The following is a 21,456-nucleotide window of genomic DNA, read 5'->3' as shown; positions in this document are numbered from 1 at the left end:
GATCGACATGCTGCGAAACTAGCGATCGAGACACATGTGGACACTGCGGTGAAACCGAATGGCGGCGAGGGGCGCCAGGTGCAAGGCTGTCCAGGGAGCATGGTTGCCAGGGTAGCGGTTTTCCCGCACAATTGGGCTATTTTAGAAAAGGAGTTGCGGGAAAAAATACAGAGTTGCGGGTTGCGGTTTTTTGGGCTACATTTATAATGTACCGTGGCCGCAAAAAAATAAATAAAATAAAACAATTGTGGACAAAGATAAAAGTGAACCTTTTATTAGTGGGGGTTGATCCCCAGGAATTAATACTTGCGAGTAGTATTAATACTTGCGCGCGCGCCACATGTGCTTTGACATCACAAATCAAGCATCATCATCACGTCACTCTCATCATGAGAGCGTTGTAGTCAGAAGCGTCGGTTCGGTTGTCTGTGGATGTACAAGCAGCATTCGAAAATGTCAGGTAAATGGGGAAAGTATGGAAAGAAGTATCGCAAAGAATGGGAGACAGAGAAAGGATTAAAGGAGTGGATTCGAAGTGTTCCAAATGATGATAGAATAGCGTTCTGCAAATATTGCAAATGTGAAGTAAGAGCTCACCACGGTGATCTGGTAGCTAATGCTGCGACTGAAAAACATTAAAAAAAAAAAAATGCGGCTCCTTTCTCAAATGCCAGAACATTATTTGACACAGGCAGTTCCTTTCTAAGAAATAATGCACCTGAGATTGTGTATTTAAAAAACAGTGTGTGATATTAATAATTTGGGTAAGACAAAAGGCGAATACTTTAAACTTAAACTTATATACATTTATTTTAAGGCCCTTTGTGGGAATCCAGCCGTTGTCTAATCTGATTGGACACTGAAAAATTGGGCTAGTTTTCATTCCATTTGGGCGGGTTTTGAGTTGCCATTGGGCTGGAAATATTTCTGGGACCTGGCAACCCTGCCAGGGAGTATCAGAAGGGAATGCAAGCCCGTTCAACATGTGAGCAGTTCATTCATGAACGAATATCTTTAGTCACTGGCATAGGAACGTCTTGACATCTGTCACACTGGGAGACACAACCGTATTGGGTAGTTTAATTAGTTTTCATGCAACGCAGTCTCCATAAATTGTCTTAAAAATGATAGTGACCGCTGTGCTCCATCAGCATGGGTGTTATTTAATGATCTCGCGCGCATCGGCTTGACACTGTGTGGACGAGCACGCGGACGCTATTTTGCGCGTCTCAGCTGTTTCTGGACCGGAGCGCCTTTGCGCTGATTACACAAAGCGACATAAAACCCGACAGGCAGTGGACATCCTGCTGCAGGGATTGCATTTCCTCTCGATTTCGTTTTAGTTGATGGAAAGGAACGCGTTAGAAGCAACCGCAACACAAGATCACTAATAATTTGTTATTTTCATACTCCTAAAAACCACAGATGTTAAATCTATTTTAATTTAGATTTTTACGTTGGAACGTCAAATTTGGAGATTTCATCTACTTTGATGTCATCGATTTGGGACGCGTTCTACACATCGTCTCATTATCGCGAAGCTGTACGCGTTGGAGATGCGCGATTGTCTTCAAGGACTGTCTGGGCAATAAGTGTGCAACCGCTCGTGAGTAAACGGCAAATGCGTGCATGAAACATTAATGATAGATGTAATATTTTAACACTGAAGGCAAGTTAGGGTTAGAAATAATGGAATGAAGGTGTAAAGAAATAGTGTGTTATGAAATAACCTAATATTGTGTTGAACGGACTTTGCAATGAGTTGAAATGCATCATGCGTGGGAAACTTGATTCCATCTTAAGTTGCATAATGATAAGCAATATTCATGGCTTGAATGAAGAGATCTTGGGTTTTGTAATGAAGGAAGAAACTGGGTTGTACTGAAAGACATGCGCACACTTCCCAGAAGCCAATTCAGAATTGCAGTGGATTTATGAGAAGAACTTCGTTCCCCCTCTCTCTCCACCTTTCTATCGCAATCTCCTCTGGAATAGAATGACTCCTGATGTCTAATGTCTTCCAAACACTTCAGTCTGGAATATGAGTCATGAATAGACAGCCAGGAAACAGCTGCAGTGCTTCAACTCCACATTTGAAAGAGAAACGGAAGAGGATGCACACCAGAGAAATGGACGAAAAGGACATCGGCTTTCCTTCCTGTTTAAAGGATATTTGCTGACTTGGCTTTTTGCTTTGCATCCTTACCTTGGACTTGAGGTGCTTGGAATGCCCTGTGACTATCAAATTAGATTTTTGTTCATTTTTATTACCATCTGGCTGAATGACTGATGAAGTTCATTTCTGCGAACTGGCTTTGATCTCAATTCCATGAATACTTGGTGGCAGTGGAAAAATGGCACACTTGACAGAAGAATAGCAGTGCACACATACAAACACATGCTCACAAACATCGTAAACGTACAAAGGAATTGACATTTATTATTATCATCATCATCATTTGAATGTGAATGCAAATTCCCAATATGGAATTTCCTCATCCCTTTCCAGTACTGTGACTTCCAAAACTGAATTGAACTTTGAGGAAATCTCCGATTAAAACGACTGACTATTTTAGCCTGGCTACCCAACTCTAACTCCAACACATTTCCATCTCTCCCCCCCACCCGCTCCACGTGGGTGGGGGGAGAGCTTCCTCTTACGGGGTGGTCCTAGAAGCTTATCCTGGCAGACGGTGACTGTCAGTCAGGTGTCCATCAGCATGGAAACTGGGCAGGGCACCCCGGAAAGCCCTAACCGGGCTGTGGAGTACCTGCTGGAGCTTAACAACATCATTGAGAGCCAACAGAAGCTTCTGGAAACTCAACGGCGGCGCATTGACGAGCTTGAGGTGCAGCTGGAACGGCTCAGTCAGGAGAACAAAGACCTGAGGTTGGACCGAAAGCCCTGCCCACCCCCACCTCCACCTCCTGTCCACCCTGTCCAGCCACCCACTTCTAACGCTGCAACCTCCACCAAAGTCTATGCCAATCAGATTCCCAACAGCAGGCCCATCCCGATACCCATCCCGGCTCCAGCTCCCCCTCCCCCACCACCACCCGTGCCACCACGGGACCGTCGCGTCAATGCCAACACTCACATGAGACTTGGCCAAAGCCTGTCAGCTGGAGCCAATGCCACCGAGCGAGAGAGGGTCCGAGACAGGGAACGAGACTGCACCACTACCAGTTTGGGATGCTCCCTGCAGAGACCGTAAGTACAAGCCTGCTGGCTCTTTTACTGCATAGCTGAGGATCTACTATAGAAAACAGTTTCCACCGCCTCCATGCTGGCTGTTTGGACAACTGTCAATCAAGAGAGTGTGTGTTTACATGCAAAAACGGTTTAAGACCATATGTTTGTGCGTGCGCTCTAAATAGACCACAGTTTATAGTAATTTAATATATTTAAAAGGAAATGGTTAATTTAAAAATGAAAATTCTGTCACGGTCATATTTATGTTAAGTTCTAGTGTTCTTTGGACCCCAGTGAGTTTCATTGTATGGACGGTTGAAACGTTCTTTAATATATCTTTTGTGTCCAACCGAAGAAAGTCATCCAGGATTGGAATAACATGAGGGTGTGTAGACGCTGACAGAATTTGAGTGAACTATACTCTTACTTTCTTTAAAGGAAACAACTGTGTGCAACGCAATATTCACTGACACTGGATGAAGATTTGAACTACACACACTTATGAATATTTATATACTGTTTTATGGAGTTTTTACATCATACAGTACACTAGTATTTTAACAGCATTTACATTACTCTAGTAATATTAATGACTTTATAACCAAGTAACCAAAAAAAAAACTCTGCACTTTTCAGAGGGTATCTCTGCTGTTCACTCTCCTTCTGTCTTACAAACCTGAAATTGAGTGCAACAGTCTGTCACAATAGGACCGTTTCCAGGCCATCGGACAGGCAGCTGGCTGTGCCATCGAGCCTGAGCATTACATAAGTGGACCGTCTCTTATCTGGACAGACTCATGCTGATGGGCCTTTGGCAGAGTGACAGGGTAGTGTCATGGGAAACTGGGATTGAATTAGCATGCTAAATCTGTCACAAATGTAGTAATTTTTTTTTTTTTTTTTGGATATCGAAAGAGATTGGATTATGCCAGTGACATTTTCTGGAGATTAAGGAAGTTCCGGGAAGTTTAGCTTTTCCTCTGTCATAGACTTTGCATTTCAAATCATTTGAATTCTGCATCCTTGCAGAATAAAGAGAGAGAGAGAGAGAGGGAGAGAGAGGGATGGTACAGAAGTGTAGTGGGCCACTCCTTGTGCAGCTGACAGTTTAAGTTGTTTGTCTCCCTCCCTGCATTGCTGAGGAATCGACCTCTCCATTGCACCTCTGATCGCTCCTGACTGTAGTGTGCAGTTTAGCCGGCCTCATCACAGCGCACCATGCATACAGATGCGGCCTTGAGCGTGTGGAGATTAACATTAGGTGGATTGGATCAGTTTCGAGCACTGCAGTACAGCATCTCCCGTAGTTTTTGAGGCTGGTCTGGTGTTGAGATTCGTGTTGGATGTGTGATCGGGCCACTGTGTAGGAGAGGTTGTGGTTGAAATTCAGCGCAGAGTCAGATTGTGGATCAACTTGTGTGGGAGAGCAAAGAGAGCGAGCGAGCAAAGGAGGTTGCAGAATACACCGCATTCTTTTTGTGTTGCTCACTTTCTCTGTTTTGTTTCTCCAATATGCTCTTCTCTTATATTTGTTTCACTTGCTCTCCTTTCCAACAGAGAGAAACCCGAATGCCCTCTGTTTGAGGAGATAAATTGAGGGCTTGCTTTCTCATCTGAGGCTTATTTCTTCTTTATCTTGAGGGCAGATAGTATACTTCACTTCTTGCATAGTAATTATGGTTTAACCGTAGTATTTGTTAGGAGGTTACTTATGCAACTTCTGTGCTCCAATAGGCATTTTTGTAGTTTTAATAGAAAAAAACAAACAATTTGGAATGATTTTTAGGAATTAGAGCCATTCCTTTTGAGAGCAGCTTCTTGAGGTTTTACAAGTTTTCTTAATGAAGAACATGTGCTAGTGTATATGACTGTACTTCATGAGGTACAGTACAATAAACTGCATATGAGTTGACATTCTCGTGAATTGTGCTTGCGTAAAAAAAATTATTCTGATGAAATGGGAAGTTGTGATTTATATTTTAGAATGGAATGAGAAGTATGCCCTTTTGATTCAGTTATTGTCAGTCGGTAGATCCTCATCGAACTAATTTACTCATTTTGTTCACAAATAAAATGTCCAAGTCCAAATACTATAGTAATAATCTTTAAGTATGTCTTTTGGTTGAGTGTTGTACAGTATGCGCTGCTTTGGTTGAAATGTGTTTTTTTTTTCTCCTGCCTTTAAATTTGTTAAACTGATTTGTCCAAAACACCACTAGTGTTTGTAGTAAAGAGAGGAAAAAATTTACAAATTTTTCTTAAACTAGTATATGTTGTGAAACATTCCATGGTCACATTTATAAACCTAACAGCTCCCACAGCTGCTTTTATATATATGAAAAAAAAAAAAAAGTAGAATGCTAATAGATTCAGCACCTCTGCCTTGGGGTCATCTCCTGTGTCATTAGATGATTCACATGATAAATGCGTGCACTCACTAGCAGTCACGTAAACAGCATCTGGTTGACGTGGACATGTGTTAACTTCACACTGGAGTAACTTTAGGGCTGCTAGCTTTCACTTGCCATCCACTTTACCTGGAGCAATGAAAAGTCACATGACTCTCTTGGTGTCGAGCAGATGGCACACCAACATGTCATTTGCCATTTTCTTTAGGGTCGCCTTTTCTCTTTTCGCCCACAAGGGTCGTTCACAGCATCACTTTTTCATGTGAGCTCTAGTTGCGTGTAGCTGTTCCTGTCCCATCAGACAGATGCCTGCGAATCCAAATGACCCAACTTTGGCGATCACAGTCTTGCACTCTCTCTGGTGTTATGCTTTCGGCTAATGAACAAGTGTAACCACTCCTGTGGGGGAGCTGTTGAGGTGGGATTGTTTCTCAGAATAATTAGCATGGCCGGTGTTAATTACATTTGTCCATTGAAGGTGGCAATTACTGTCATAGACGGGAGTCTGTGAGTAATACACTGGGTGTTGGAGGACTGACTGATAGAGTTTATGCAATTATGACTGAATAAGTGAATGTTTGTGGAGGGGCCTGTGTGTCAATCAAACCAGAAACCTGCTGCTTTGTTTGATAGTATGTTTTATTAGTTGTCATCAAAGTCTTAATTCATTTTAACCGAATTTGAGTCCTGCTCGACATAACTGTATTTTAAAGGTATACTCCACCCCAAAATGAAAATTGGCATGAAATTTGCAAATGAGGAGAAAAAAAAATTAATTTCAAGTGGATAAGTTGATATTTGTGATCTTTCAAATAATTTCCCTGCACAAAATCAATCTGCATTTTGTTCCATTGATTTTCTATGTATTTCTTACTGTATGTGTTCAACAATAACACATTACTCACACTTCTGCTTTCTTTTGTGTCTCTGTTTGTTTGTCTGTCTCTCTGTCTGTCTCGGTCTCACTCTTTCTTCCACTGGATCCACAGTCCGCAAGGATACTCCTGCAACAAAGACAGGTCTGTGTTCACACTTTCATTCAATCTCCATTTCTTCTTCTTCTTCTCCTCTCTGACTCCTGTAGTAGCGCACACTCCGTCAAGTGACAAGTGGCCTGTTCTATTTAGGGCAGCCTGAATGCATGTGGGACATGCCATTGCTTCTAATGACTTCTTGCTTCCCTGTATGAAAGAGCTCTTGCATCTGGAAGAACAGATTTAGCAGAACAACAGCACCCTGAGCAAAGTGTGAGAACATGAGGGCTGAACAGCATTTGGAAATCGAGAATTGGCGTCACTTGGCTGCAAGACTCTCTGTCAGCCGTTGTCGTAGTGACCAATATGCCCAGTGTGAGTATGTTAATGGGTGTTGATATGAGTGTCGTTTGCATTCGCCCATATAGTGAACATGGGCGTCAGTGGTTAGTCAGAAGTTACATGAGTAATGGCACAAGTGTGTGTGTGTGTGTGTGGGGGGGGTGTTTTTAGTGGGTGCAGGGAAAAAGGTCAAATGGCAAGAATGTGCTGGATTTTGATAGGCTGGGAATGTCTCCTTGTTCTTTGCTACCAAAAAGCCTTTTTCTAATGTGTTTTGATGCTGAGGTGTTGATGTGAGCACGGTCCGTGGTTTTGGAGTGTCTCTCTGTGGCGTTGTTATGACGATTCCTCACCATGGGCACGAGCCGGGGATCTGAAGGATAAATGATTGGTTGTCATGGCAACACCTGTAGATGAACTGGATTGCCGAAAAAGTTGCGTGTGCAATACATAAGCCGTTTTTAGTGTGTGTGGGTGTGCATGTATTTATGTACCCTACACGTAGCAGAAAGACACAGACAAACGGTGCTTGATGACAAGGCCGCCGCTAGGTCACGTTTCACTAGATTTACTCTCTGGATGCTTTTGTCCACAGTTCATGAGTCTCTCCGCCAATATGAATGTGAATTTAAATGTCCCTGCATTGTTAAATTGCACTAATACGGTCTCATAAATGTGACAATTTATGTATTGCACTATGAATGATGAAATCGCTTTGGTGTTCCTGCTCAACCTGGTTTCCTGAGCTGGTCGAGGCGTAAACGTGAGCGTGTGCTGGATCCTTCTGGGCTAAGCATGGAAATAACTCACAGCAGAGGTTTGTTGCAAGCAGCCCCTGCAGCCCACAGTCAGCAGCAGTGCATCACAGTATTTTTTCAGTGTATATATATATATGTATGTATATGTTTGTATATATGTGTTTGTATATTAATAATAATAATAATTAATATATATATATATATATTTTTTTTTTATATATATGTATGTGTGTTTATGTATTTTGAATTAGCTTTTATATTTTCAGGTTAAATTTTTATTCAATATTTTCTTTTACGATTATTTGTATGGCTTTTAGTTAATGTTTCTTTTTTTTCTTTCTAATTTACAGTGATTTCATAGTTTATATTTTAGTTTTGAGCTTTATTTATTGAGCTATTATTTTAATTTAAAAAATTGTAGTACATCTTAAACGTAATAATATTTCTGATATTTGTGTTAGTTTTCAATTGATATGTTTAAATTGGCTTTTTAGATATGTTCAGTTATAATTTTAAGTTTTAGTAATTTAGTTAAGTGCTTATGTCATGTTTCTTCTTTTTATAATAAGATTATCAAAAAAGGCTGTTTTGTTTTCTTTCGGAACAGTTAAATAGTTTTATTATTTTTCTAGTGGGAAAATCTGCTTTGGCATGGGTCTATTGTAGATGTGTAGGCCTACAATAAACTGTACATATCTTGATTTAAGAACGTCTCTGAGGGGTAGAATTTTATTATAGACTTTTCATTAGTTAATAAGAGTCCTCAGTTATTATGTTTCTGTGAATAGTTGTATAATAGATCTGCTTGTATTGTAGAGTGAAAAAACATTTCACATGAGTTGGCTGCTGATGATTTGGTTTGACCAAATGTCAATTTAGGGGGAAGTTGTAGCCTAGTGGTTAGAGAGTTTGACTCCTAACCCTAGGGTTGTGGGTTTGAATCTTGGGCCGGCAATACCACGACTGTGGTGCCCTTGAGCAAGGCACCGAACCCCAACTGCTCCCCGGGCACCGCAGCATAAATGGCTGCCCACTGCTCCGTGCGTGCGTGTGTGTGCACTTCGGATGGGTTAAATGCAGAGCACGAATTTGGAGTATGGGTCACCATACTTGGCTGTATGTCAAGCTTATCAGGTGTCAAAATACTCTGGTTTGGGTCAGCTTTTAATGAATAGCTTCAGGTTTGGGCTTGTAGCTAAAGTAAATCTATATGCAGTAGGCTACGCTGCTTTTCACTGATGCTTGCAAACACAGTATTTGTGCACACAGAGGTCGGAGATTGCACTGCGCACACATCGAAACACTGTGGCGCACAGAAACTTGTATGAATAAAATAACTTCGATACTGACCCGCTGCATTATATTTCTCACCAGTTCGTTCAATTGATTTGCTAATTAATTCAAATAAATGCGATCTTACCGCACTACTTCATCTCTGTGTGTGATTTAAAGCAGACCAAACCATAACTGCCGAAAATGAGCGTAATTTTTACCCCTTACCTCAATGTTGTACATTAAAATCTTTTAAGGCACATGCTGGCTGTGGATTATCCCTTACATATAAAGTGTGCGTGTCGTTTTTTGTATAGGCTAGATTTAAAACTAAACTTTTTTTTGCTCTTGTGGCTGATCTAGCGGCCTCTTTTTGCTTTGTGTGCTGAACTGGCCATGAGCCTTGATGAATCTTACATACTGACCATTGCAAGCCATTGTGAAATACAGGATGTTTAAAAAGTTTGGCTATTCGTTATGAAAAACCTGATTCTCGTTTGGCTGTAAATTTAACAGTACCGCTGTAGTCGGTTCAGACCAGGTTTAGGCTTCGGTTTAAAGCCTGTGCAGACCTCTAATCCGTTATGATCAGTGCAGTCCTTGGGTTTTTGGATTAGTTAGCATGTGCAAGGGACAGGCTCTACTAAAGCATAAAAATACCATATGTTTGCCGATATTTAAGAAACAGGCTAAGTTAACATACTTGTTTATCTGAAAAAGAATGCTACAGTCAGTTGTTCTCCTTTGAAAATCTGCGTTCCAGGCCGGAATGTCTGTGGTTGTTTTGATTTGTGAAACCCGCCACTGCCAGTTTACCCAATTATATTTCTGCACCTCGGGTTGACAGTTGGCAGAAAACAGTTCATTTAATTTCATTCATCATCAAGTGTGTTTGTTCTTGTTGGTGCCATCAATCTTGGCAACCTGCGTGTGTGAATAAAGTCTGAGGAGGAGGGGCTTTGACAAAAAAAAAAAAAATCAAATATCGAGAACGAGTCAATCGTTCTTTTGTTATCTGGCTCGGCTCGGTGTTCATCTTCTGTTTGAGTAAATGAATTACTCCGGGATATTGGTTTCTTTGAACTCCGAGGGTGTCTCAGCCACATCAAAAAAGTTAACAGCTTAAGTCATGTGTGGATTAATGTGTATTGGAGACGTGAACCGCTTCAAACTATTCAGTTCGATTTGGTGAACTGTTTCAAGAAGATCCAGTTATCGAGTGATTCATTCCCAAACCGGATATTGCAGTGTAGTGATGTTTTGAACTCGCTCACAACAGACATTGAAGAGAAGACAATGCTGAATGAAGTCGTAGTTTTTGCTATTTTTGGATCAAAATGTATTTTCGATGCTTCAAAAAATTCTAACTGACCCTCTTATGTCACATGGACTACTTTGAAGATGTTTTTCTTACCTTTCTAACCATGGGCCGTATACCGTACACACATTTTACCGTACACACTAAATCTAAAATATTTTAAACTGTGGTCTGAAGATGAACAGCGGTCTTACAGGTTTGGAACGACATGAGAGTGTGTCATTAATGACATAATTTGTATTTTTGGGTGAACTATCCCTTTAAGTATTTGAAACCAAACACTGCTTGGTGGTGTTAACACATCCACAGCATCCAGCTGAACAGATATTCATGCAGCCATGAATTTAATATGTACTTTCCTGCCTTCAGCCTCTTAGCTCACTATCAGGTTGATTACACTTTTACTGACAGCCATATTTCCCATCTGAATACTGAATGACATAAAGAATTGCAACATCAGAAAATGAAGATGGATGCTTTTTGTTCAAGTCTAACTATGCAGAGTGAAACTGACAGGCCACCTGAACAGTTATGACATTTTCCACCAGCTCAAATGGTGTGTCTCGGTGATAAAAGGAAGTGTGTGCTCCAGTGAAGTCGTATTGACAAGGCTGTGCAGGTAAGGCGGAGCCATCTTCCCTGAACTGAGCTAATGTGATAGCCCTCAGCGTCAGCATAGTGACTTCAGTCGATAGACCTTAGTCATGTTTAATTTTACACGAAAGAAAACGAGCCCGTGAGGGACTGAAGAACACCATGTCCTGCTGTGCACTACCATTCAAAAGTTTAGGGACTGCAAGATATTTTTTTACATCCTTGAAAGAAAGTTCTTAACACAAAGTGTTAATGTTAAACTAGAATTTTTACAGTCTTAAGTATAAAATTCTGCTTAAGAAAATCATTCTAACATGGTGATTTGGTGCTCAAGAAATATTTTTTCAAAAATTTAAATTTAAATTTTAAATTATTAATAATAAAAAAACAAGCATGATTCTGTATGTATGTGTGTATATATATATATATATATATATATATATGTATGTATATGTGTGTGTATATATGTATGTGTATATATATATATGTGTGTGTGTGTGTGTGTGTGTATGTGTGTGTAATTTTAAATCTTCCTTGCGGAATAAAAAAAAATATATATATTATCATTATTTATATATATATATATATATATATATATATATATATATAATATAATTTGTATTTTTATTTTTTTTATACATTTTGAATGGTAGTGTACCAATTTTCTAAACTGAAATATGGGTTGTAAACTTTTGATTAAAACAGTATGAAATATTGCATACGGATTTGCAAAACATGTTTTCTTAAGCAAAATTATTTTAAGGAGAGTTTTCTATATTAGCTTTTAACCGCATGTTAAAGCACCACATAGTGAAATCAGCTCCAAGATATTGCATCTCTAAATTAATTTTGTTTTAAAGTTCCATTGCTGAAATAAAGTAGTGCGGCAAAATCTAATTTTGTAATTCTGTTCACCTTACTTTTGTTTGTCAAATTAAATATGCTAGACCTATTTATCATTTATTTTTGCTAAGGAAATTGGTGAACTAGAGTATTTGTTAGGATCGTCTGACAATGCAGGTCTAGTCTTGACCTTTAGTGTGTACTTGCACAATCACTGCAGGACCGAGCATTTGGCCACAGCTAGTTTGTTCAAGCAGGTCACAAAGTTACAGAAGCGCTTTCTTGTTCCCTTTTTCTCTCTCCCTTGTGGGCTTCAGTTAGGGTGACCATATGTGCCCTTTTTTTCCAGAGACATTCTGGCCAGGATTTCTATATTGACTAAAATATCCAGGTTTTGGCTTCATATGCGCTGCACTGACCGATCGGTGTATGACATCAAAGTACTTTGAGAGCGATTCGAAAGCATGAGCGTCTGCTCTTCATAGCTTTCACATCACATCAGACTATAGCATTTGTCATACACCAATCCGTCTGTGCAGTACAACATTAAGTCGAGCACACTCTACAATGTAATTGCATCTCTTTGACCATTCTCTGTACATCCCACCTTCTCGCGTGCCACAACTGGTCATTTATGTACAATGCTTGCCTGTTATTATTCAGACTACTTTTCGATCCTTACAATTTAGCATGTATGAAAACAAAGCCAAAACCTGGATATTTTAGGCAATATAGAAATCCTGGTCAGGACGTGTCCAAAAAGAAACCAAAGAAAAAAACCCACAAATGGTCACCCTGCTTCAGTAGAACTGTTGCTGGGGGAACGAGGTGAGTTATCACAAATGTGTTTGTGTAAAGAACTGTGTGGGCGACAGAGTGAGAGAGAGAGAGAGAGAGAGAGAGAGAAAGGCAAAATAGAGAAGGAGAGAAATGCAGCAAAAAGAACTGAGGTACTAATTGAAAGAAGGAAGGAGTGAGAGAAGGAGTGATGTGCAAAAAGAGAGGAAAGTGCAGCTGACAGGCTAATAAAACATGCAGAGAATTACAAAGGAAATGAGATGCTTCTACTCTGCTCACACATACAAACTCACACTCCCACATCCTATCAAACACATGAAAACTGCTCCATCTACATCAAGGGATGGCAGAAGTCTATGACAAAAAAAATGTAAACACTGTTGTTTATTGTTAATTGAATGTAGGACCAAAATTTGAGAATGTGTTTCAGAGTATTGGATTCAATGGTAAATGTGGTGTAATAGAGCTGAAATTTAATCAAATAATGATACTGACAAGAAAAACAGAAATCCCTCCACTCCATTTTGTGTTTATGGTAATATTATTTTTATTTATATTGTTCTTCGTCTGCTCAATCCATTTGATTGACACCAGCACTGCCTGTTGAAGCCAGCAGAGAGCAGTGTGTCTGTTTGTTAAGGGCCACATCATGTTTCCCTCGACTTACATCAGCCCCTCCAGATGGGTCCAGAGAGACTCGCAGAGAAGCAAAAGATGGTAATACAGGGTTTAGCTCTTGAGGTGCTTGTTCACTGAGAGAGAGGAGGCATTTCAGTTGGTTTTGAAGTGACCATACTGTTGTGATGGGGAAGGACACATAGGGACAGGCTGCTTTTTTTGTTGCGGTTTTTAAAGTGTGTGTGAAAGCGAAAGAAAGAGCAGTTAAGGAAAGGACTTGTTCGAGGTCATGTACCAATACAGTCCTTCCCCAGAGGATTCAAAATTTCGGTGTGTTTGTTCATTTCCTACAACTTGTCCCAGCTGAACTGATAAAGAAAGTAAGTTTCTTACAGAAACACAAAATTAAATGTGACCTGAGAAAAGGATAAAATATCTGACCACAATTAAATTTAAATAGAGCAAATAATGTAAAGTTGTTATTATTAGGAAATTAATTCAGGCAATAGAACCTCATGTTAGGTTTTGTTAATTTCTGCCCCTCAAAATCACTTAAAAGCTGAAGTGTGTTTTGGTAAAAAAAAAAAAAAAAAAAAAATATATATATATATATATATATATATATGTGTGTGTGTATATATATATATATATATATATATATATATATATATATATATATTACTCTTACCCCACTTATTGTGAAATATGTCCGTGGATTTTCCTAGTTCTAGTTATTGGTCTCTAGTGCTATCAAAGCATTTTGTTTGTGAGCCCGCATGCTCCATGCAGCTACAGGCTCAGCCAATGGAGTGAGTTTGGGGCGGGGCTCACTGTTTTGGTGACCAATGGGAGTGTTCGGGAGACTTGTTTGAAAACAGTCAATATTTTCGCTTTGTCATTTGGAAAATAAGACACTTCAGCTTTACCTTTTGGCACCATTAAAAGTGTTGTTGCACATACTGTAGTGTAAAGGTCTCTCAGAGGTCACAGTTCACACCCACAGATTCATCCCTGGCCTTTTCACCCCAGCGCATCCTGAGGACTCATGCCACCTTTAAAAACACTTCTACATCCTTCTCTTTCAGACCACAATATCGATCCATCTCTCTTCTTTTCTTCTTTCACCCTTCCCTCATTTCATGCCTGTCCATGTATTATTCCCTCTTAGTTTTCTCGTCTCTCTCTGTGTCAGTGTCACTGTGTACTGTCTGCTTGAGCTTTGGGTGGTGCTGCAGTGTCGGTGGTGCATTTTTTTTTTATTTTTTTTATTGATGTTTAATGTTAGCATGACAGACTCACTACTGTCCATCAAAACTGGGCACAGTTCATCAGTGGGGAAAAAAAAAAATCTTTCTTTGCATAAAATAGTTTTTTTTGCTCCACTAATCTAACCAAATTTGCCTGGGCAGGTTTAAACTGTTCACTAATAATATAACCTACTCATTTCAGTATGGTATGATCAAAGTCCTGCCCTACATTATTTCCCCACTATGCCCTGTTTGACTTGGAAATGCATTACATTATGAAAGTTAATTGCATTGTGAATGTCTTCAATTTTTTTTAATGAGAATGAAATCCTCTGATTGGCCAGTAGAGGTCAGTCACACACATTTTCACCAATAAACCTGCAGGATCATTATTGTATTGTGACACTCATTATTAAAGCATGAGGTTTGCTGACAGAACTGTCTGTGTACAACAGATGAGTCATTGGAACACACACGTTTATTCCATTTGTTAATTTGGGCATTATGGAATAAAGGCTGACCGTTGTTATTATTATTATTATTAATTATCAATTTTCATACCAAACGTAAGGCACTATTTACAACTCTTTTTTTTTTTTTGTGCCTAGTGTAGCTTATACAATTCTTGGTTTAGTTGCAGTGTAGTGGTATCACTTCGGATATGTTGCAGTCCCCTCAATAGTTCACTATTGAGTCCAGCAAGTGGGGTTAACAAAATTGTTTTAGTGCATCGAAACCAAAAAAAAAAAGCATTTGTTGCTCATTATTTTCACTTAATGATTACTGATTTGTCACTGATGGGTGAGTTTAAGTGATTTTGTCTTTTTTTCAAAGAGATTTTGTTTGTAATTCTATTAAATCTCTAATATTATTGCGAGGGGGAAATCCCATCAGTATCACAGGATTTACATTGGTTGGAAAAAAACTACTCCAATAATTTTAATTATTTGTTTTATATTTATATTTGTTATATCTGGATGCCATTTATGTATACTTTGCTTAAAACAATGCAAAAAATATTTCATAATGGCACAACAGCTGTAGGGAAGATACACCGTGTCATTTTGCAGTCTTGTTAATAAGTCCAATTAATGCGTGACCACACAAGGTGATTGTGTCATCACTGTCCCAATGCTTCGTGGCCCCTTGCTAGCACTGAATTTGTGATCTTGATATATTGATTCACAGCACAGGGAACAAGGATGTGTAATGAGATTCAGCCCTGATGTGTATGCTATAATACTTCTATATACAGGTAATTTGACATAACTGCATAAACCATCTAAATCTTCATTAAATACTCAGGCTGATTGCACCTACCCCTCCAGTCTGCATAACGCTTCATAAGTCTGCATAACTCTGCTTAACCATGCCTGTGCTGCTGCTGCTAAAGTGTTTGTAATGTACTGTATGCATGTGGCTGTCTTTGTCTGTTATCTTTTGTTTCTTTCTTGACTTTATTTTTTCTCTCTCTTTCTTTCTTCTCTTTCTGTGCCTATCTCTATCTTCCTCCTCCTTTCTCTCTCTCCCCCCTCTTCCTCTCTTTCTTTCTCTCTGTCAGGTCACCACACTATTCCACCTGTAGTACTTCTACTCGTACCAATTCTTCCACCTCCTCTACTGCTACTCCAGCTTCTACCTCTGTCCACAACAGTTTGACCGCAAACAGCCACTCCACCCACCACCAGTACTGCTGCCCCGCGCGGCTCCTTCTGCCCAAGCCGCCCTGCGCCCTCCCCCCTGCCCCGGCACCCGGAGCAGGCAAGGTAAGGGCCCGAGCCCACACTTCCCCTTTAGATAACCTGCTCACGTGACCCTCCACCACCTCAGTGTCTCCCATCACCCACATCCAGCCACTCACCTCTCATCTCCAACCTCTTCAGAAAGTAAAGGGAAAGCAGTCCTCTCTAAACTAACTACCCATAATTCCAGCGAGGTCTGAACTCCAGCAGGCCTCATCAATTTCAGTTTACTTTTATTAACCACTTTAATTCAAACTAAAAAAAAGTTTTCAAATGAGCTTTGTGATAATGTGATTTCATTTTCTAAAAGGTGAAGTGTGTAATTTCTATGCCACTAAATGGAATTTCAAAGAGAATGATATTCTTGTCTTCCTTTGTTTGTCCCGCCTTCAAACAAATGCAATGTTGTGCCACTAACACACACAGAAATTACACGTTTGCCCTTTTAAATTTGCATTAGTGTCCCTCCACATGCGCATCTCTGAACAAGACGTCTATTCAATCTTGGTCCAAATTATATCCACACACCAGTCTCCCCACTGAGATGGAAACATGTACAAAAACACCTAATTCCCTTCACACTCTTCCACTGTGTGATTTACACTCTTGTCTCGTTCCTCTCCTCATCAAAACCATTTTCTCCCATGATTTCATGTTTGCATGTATTTGTGCACATTGCTTTAGTTCACTTGATCATTTAATCTTCAATTTAGATTATGAAGAGATGAGATGTTGTAGAGTAGCCTATTGTGATACCTAAAAACAATTTGAACTGGAAATGCACTACATTGAAAATTATTATAACATTGCCAAAGTATTTATGTATGTGCATAAGAACTGATATATTCGTTACACCAGTGCTACTTTAATTGGCAGGGTTTTATTGACAGAACTGTGGTGGATGAATTCGGTTTGTGCTACAATTCTGCCCCCTGCTGGTAAAGAGTTGAGTGAGAAACACAAGGCTGAGGTTTGACTGCAAATTAAAGACAGTTCCTGAATCAGACGTGCTGGAACTGACTTTTAGCCTTATTCAAACTTACTTAGTGGATATTATGATATTTGAGTGATTTTAGGAGGCAGAGGTTGTCTCCTGTTTGGAACCACCCTGATAGCACATATACATCATGGAGACGTCTATTTGACGTCAGCATTTACATCTGCAAGATGTATTTTTTAAGTGTGTTTGCTCATCTGCAATACATCTTTAGGACGTTTCCGATCAGATGTCAAATGGACGTTAAGAAGATGTCTTTAAGATGTTTATGATTTAGAATAAACTGTATGTAAATACATAAATGGATATCTATCAGATGTTTGTACACTGCAGATGCTTTACAGATGAAGCGATTTTTAACATCTTGCAGACGTACGTGTGCTATCTGGGCACTAGTAAAAAAAATTCTAGCTTATTTACATTTACTCATTTCTATAGCACTCTAATATTATCATAAAATGTTATCTGATATTACAAATACAAAATATTCTTTAATGTGATATTTCAATTCCAAGTTTGCATCCAACTTCTGCACATCTGCACATGCCAATATAAAAATAGTACCAAGGTGAAGTCTAGACTCATGAATATTTAATTCATGATTGTGTCTTGACAGCTTAGTAAAATTAACTAGTAATGTCAGCGTGGACTAATTAATATTCATGAGCTCAGTTTCCTCCGGTATTCTAATTCACTTAGTGCCATCACAACCCGCCAATTTTCAGCTCTTCACTCATTCCAGCACCCTCATTCTAATTTACAAGCAAATTGTGCCAGATTTGAATCACAACAAAATTACAGCACTGTAGATTGAGGGTTACTGGATTTATATACAACAAAATATTGAAACTCATCCATATTTCCATTTGTTCGTATTGCTTCTCTGTACTGTTCTAACACACTTCTCTTCTTCATCTGAATTATTATTATTATTTTTTATTTTTTTTACTCTTTCAACTCCCTGACCGCCTTTGCCGCACCCTAGAGAGGATGAGGACGATGACATCGCCCATCAGTTCTGTTGCCCCGCCTCTGAGTGCAGTAGCCCCTCCTCTAGGTAACCAGCAGACTTGTTGGCCCAACCCCTGACAACATCCCCAGTTTTTCCTTGCCCACACCAACAAGACTGTATTGGGTAAACTTGTCAATCACCTGGATGCTAAACTTGAACCAAGTGCATCTGAATCTGCAGCCTAAATGCAGCTGATCTTAATTTGAACTGAAACCGATGAAAAATATCCTTTGCACTAGCATGTCATCTGCATCCTACCACCTCTCAGAAATGGACAAATATCCTGTGACCGAAACAGGCTAAAGAGATCGAAAACCATTGCTGTACAGTAGTAACAAGGGGACATAATGGAAAAGATCTGAAGTGGAAGATCAGCCCGAAGAGATGAAGAGATTTTCTCCACCTCCGTCTTATCCCACGGTTCTCTCATTGTCGCAGAATATCAGCTTCTCTTTGTTACTTGCTTTTGTCTTTCTTCCTCTGGCCTCTGTATCTTGTGTGCCAAACACCTGTGTAACTTTAGTACAGTCTGTGATTGTGTTTGTTCCCACATTTAGTGTCAAAAGAAAGGGTGTGTGTGTGTGTGTGTGTATCATCCTCCGTTTCCCCACAGAGAGAAAAAAAAATGCTTGGCTGTTGCCTCAACTGTCAAAGTAACCCAACAAAATTAAGGATTTACAATACTTTTAGGTATATGTATCAGGACCAGCATGACAGCAAGCCTCTGTAAAGCCATATTTGAATATGAAGCTTCACCGACCACCATTTGTCTTTTTGTTTTGCTTTCTTGACATTTCGTGTCTTTTTTTTTTGTACTGTTGTTTGCCGGCATTTGCTTATCACCTAACCAATCCAAAGCCAAACCGGTCTGTGTCATCCCACTTCTACCAACTCAGACTAAAGTTTGTGACTCTGTACATACATGTAAATGTCAATGTTTGACACGTCATGCAGTGCAGGACACTTTGGACCATGTTGAAGTAGAAAAAGGCCTGGTTGGCATGTTAGCCTAGCGGTGTAGGTCAGTAACAACAACAGGGTTTAAGCGGTGCTCCATAGGCTACTCAAAGTTTTTCAATCTCTGGCCTTCTTCAATGAATGAATCCTCCAAGATGGCACTGAATTATCCAGGTATAGTAGTGAGATATTATTATTATTATTGTTATAGTGAACTTCTTACTGTACCTCAGGTATAAGAGACAATGTAAACAAACCGTTTGGCACTATTGTAGGTCACATCGCTTTGGTGCGGTGGTTCCAGCAGCTAAACGTTCAGAGTTTGACATGCTGTCACAGTTCAAAAACAGTCTCGCATCCTTGTTGAAAGTGTCCAAGATTGTTTTGGAGGAGTTAGTTATTTTTGAAACGGTAGTGTTTTTTTTGTAATATGTAATTGAACTGACAATATCCCGAACAGTCATACGCACAACACACATAATGAACTGCTTTGGAAAACTGACTCTTACTTTAGCATTTATGATTTTAATAAGATTCGTATTCCTTGCCTGATCCGTTAGAATATCAGCTGAAAAGAAATGTAGAGCTCAGATGGGAAATGAATGTAAAAACGTGATGGGAATCATTGCATGAACCAAATATCTTTCATGGGAAGAATTGCAATAGGACTGAGAAACACAAGAAAACACATTAGAAAAATGTGTGACCATGAAATGCCCTCATACTTGTCACAGGAAGATGACAATGACATTGTTGCCACATGCTCCGAGACTCATTTGCATAAACTGAAAATAAGAAAATCCAGTGAGTTTCTCGAAATCTAATGCATGTTCCAAAAAGTCATTGCTCTTTTTAAAATCTTTCATAGTTGTGAATGATATTGTTCTTTGATTAGCATTATAGTGGAGGCTTTATTGTTTTCACTTTGTTGTACTAGACTTTTGGATGTCTTTGGGAGCTGTTAAATACAGAAAGAATAGAGTTTGAAGGTGAAGGCTTTCGTCCAGTAATGGTTAACAGCAGTATGATGTCACTCACAGAGAGGGTGAACATTTTAATCCAGGGACGTACTACAGGTGACTTTAATCAAAATTGACATTTTGACAGGTGTAAAATATATGCAAATAAAGGTTTTTATTTATTTATTTTTTATATTAAAAAAAATCAAGGAGTACTAATTAACTTCCTGGTGCAAATTTGCAGATTTAAGTAGAAGAGATATAATCTAGAGTATTACAGTCTTTTTTTTTTAAATCATCAATTTATTGATTGGTACAGTATTTGTCAGCTATTTAACAGAATATTTAATAAATAAATATATAAACGCAAACTTCGTGCATCTAAATAAATATGCCGCTAGTAGACAAATGCCTCATAAAATACTTTCTGAAAATCATCATAAATATTACAGCAGCAAAATCAAAAATTCAGAAAATCTCAAAAATGACATTGTGTCCAACCCAATGCATTCTGTATGCCTGCAGTACCTCCCCTTAAGCCATGCTGTGATTCACATACAGTGGCTGCAAACAACACAATTTCAATGCTAACACAGAGATGAGAGGTGGAATCTTTCACCTGATGTGTTCAGTCAGCGTGTTCCTGTATTTAGCGCTCACAGAGGGAATGAATGCGATGAGTCACACATGAAAGAGCCCTTCTTTACTATTTTTATTCTCTCTCTCTCTTTTACATGCTGTAAATACTGAAATTTAATTCATTCTCCTTTCCAAAGGAGGCGGAACATTCATTGATATCTGTATATTTCATGAATGATAATGGATATGATATCAAACTGACATATTACTGAATATTATAAGAATGTTACTTATGATGATGATGATGTGGTGGTGATGATACTTCTGATGATGATGATGATGAAAGCAACTGAATAAATGCTATTATGATCCAAAATAAAATTGGTTATGTAGTTTTTAAATATAATTATTGTTTATATAATAAAAAAAAGAGAAACTATTGAATGTTTTGGTATTTCTGTAGTTTACATTTATTTTAAGATTACAATAATAAGAAGACCTGCTTAGTCTTGCTGAAGTTATACCCACCCTAAGTATCCCATCCAAAACGAATAGGAGTTTGTTTCTTCATCAAAATTTAGCATTACATCACTTGCTCCGCAATGGATCCTCATTGCAGTGAATGGGTGCCATCAGAATGAGAGTCCAAACAGTAAAAGTAATCCACACAAATAATCCACAAGTAATTCACACAACTCCAGTCCTACAATTAATGTCTAGTGAAGTGATACTAAACTCCTATCCTTTATCAATACTGGTTTCAGCAAAAAAAAGTTTTCTTGTCTGAATCAAGAAAAAATGCACTCAAACGAAACATACACAGATAAAGCAGTTAATGGTGAGTT

General features: G+C 39.0%; 1 protein-coding gene across 2 annotated transcripts in view; it reads left to right on the top strand.

Annotated features, from left to right (window-relative positions):
* Positions 1-952: 952 nt before the first annotated feature.
* The window catches only part of LOC113076437 (IQ motif and SEC7 domain-containing protein 2-like), a 60,594-nt gene continuing 40,090 nt past the window's right edge, over positions 953-21,456 (top strand). The window contains exons 1-2 of one of the 2 annotated variants that reach the window (XM_026249093.1): positions 953-3,211; positions 6,591-6,620. In XM_026249093.1, the coding sequence (XP_026104878.1) occupies positions 2,721-3,211; positions 6,591-6,620 (521 nt within the window). In that variant the 5' untranslated portion in view covers positions 953-2,720. The remainder of the gene's footprint in view (positions 3,212-6,590; positions 6,621-21,456) is intronic. The other variant, XM_026249094.1, reaches the window with a different exon arrangement.

The sequence above is a fragment of the Carassius auratus genome, unplaced genomic scaffold (genome assembly GCF_003368295.1).
Source record: "Carassius auratus strain Wakin unplaced genomic scaffold, ASM336829v1 scaf_tig00020493, whole genome shotgun sequence".
Taxonomy (NCBI): Eukaryota; Metazoa; Chordata; class Actinopteri; order Cypriniformes; family Cyprinidae; genus Carassius; species Carassius auratus.
The sequence above is the reverse complement of the archived record's forward strand: the minus strand, read 5'-3'. Positions and strand labels throughout refer to the sequence as shown.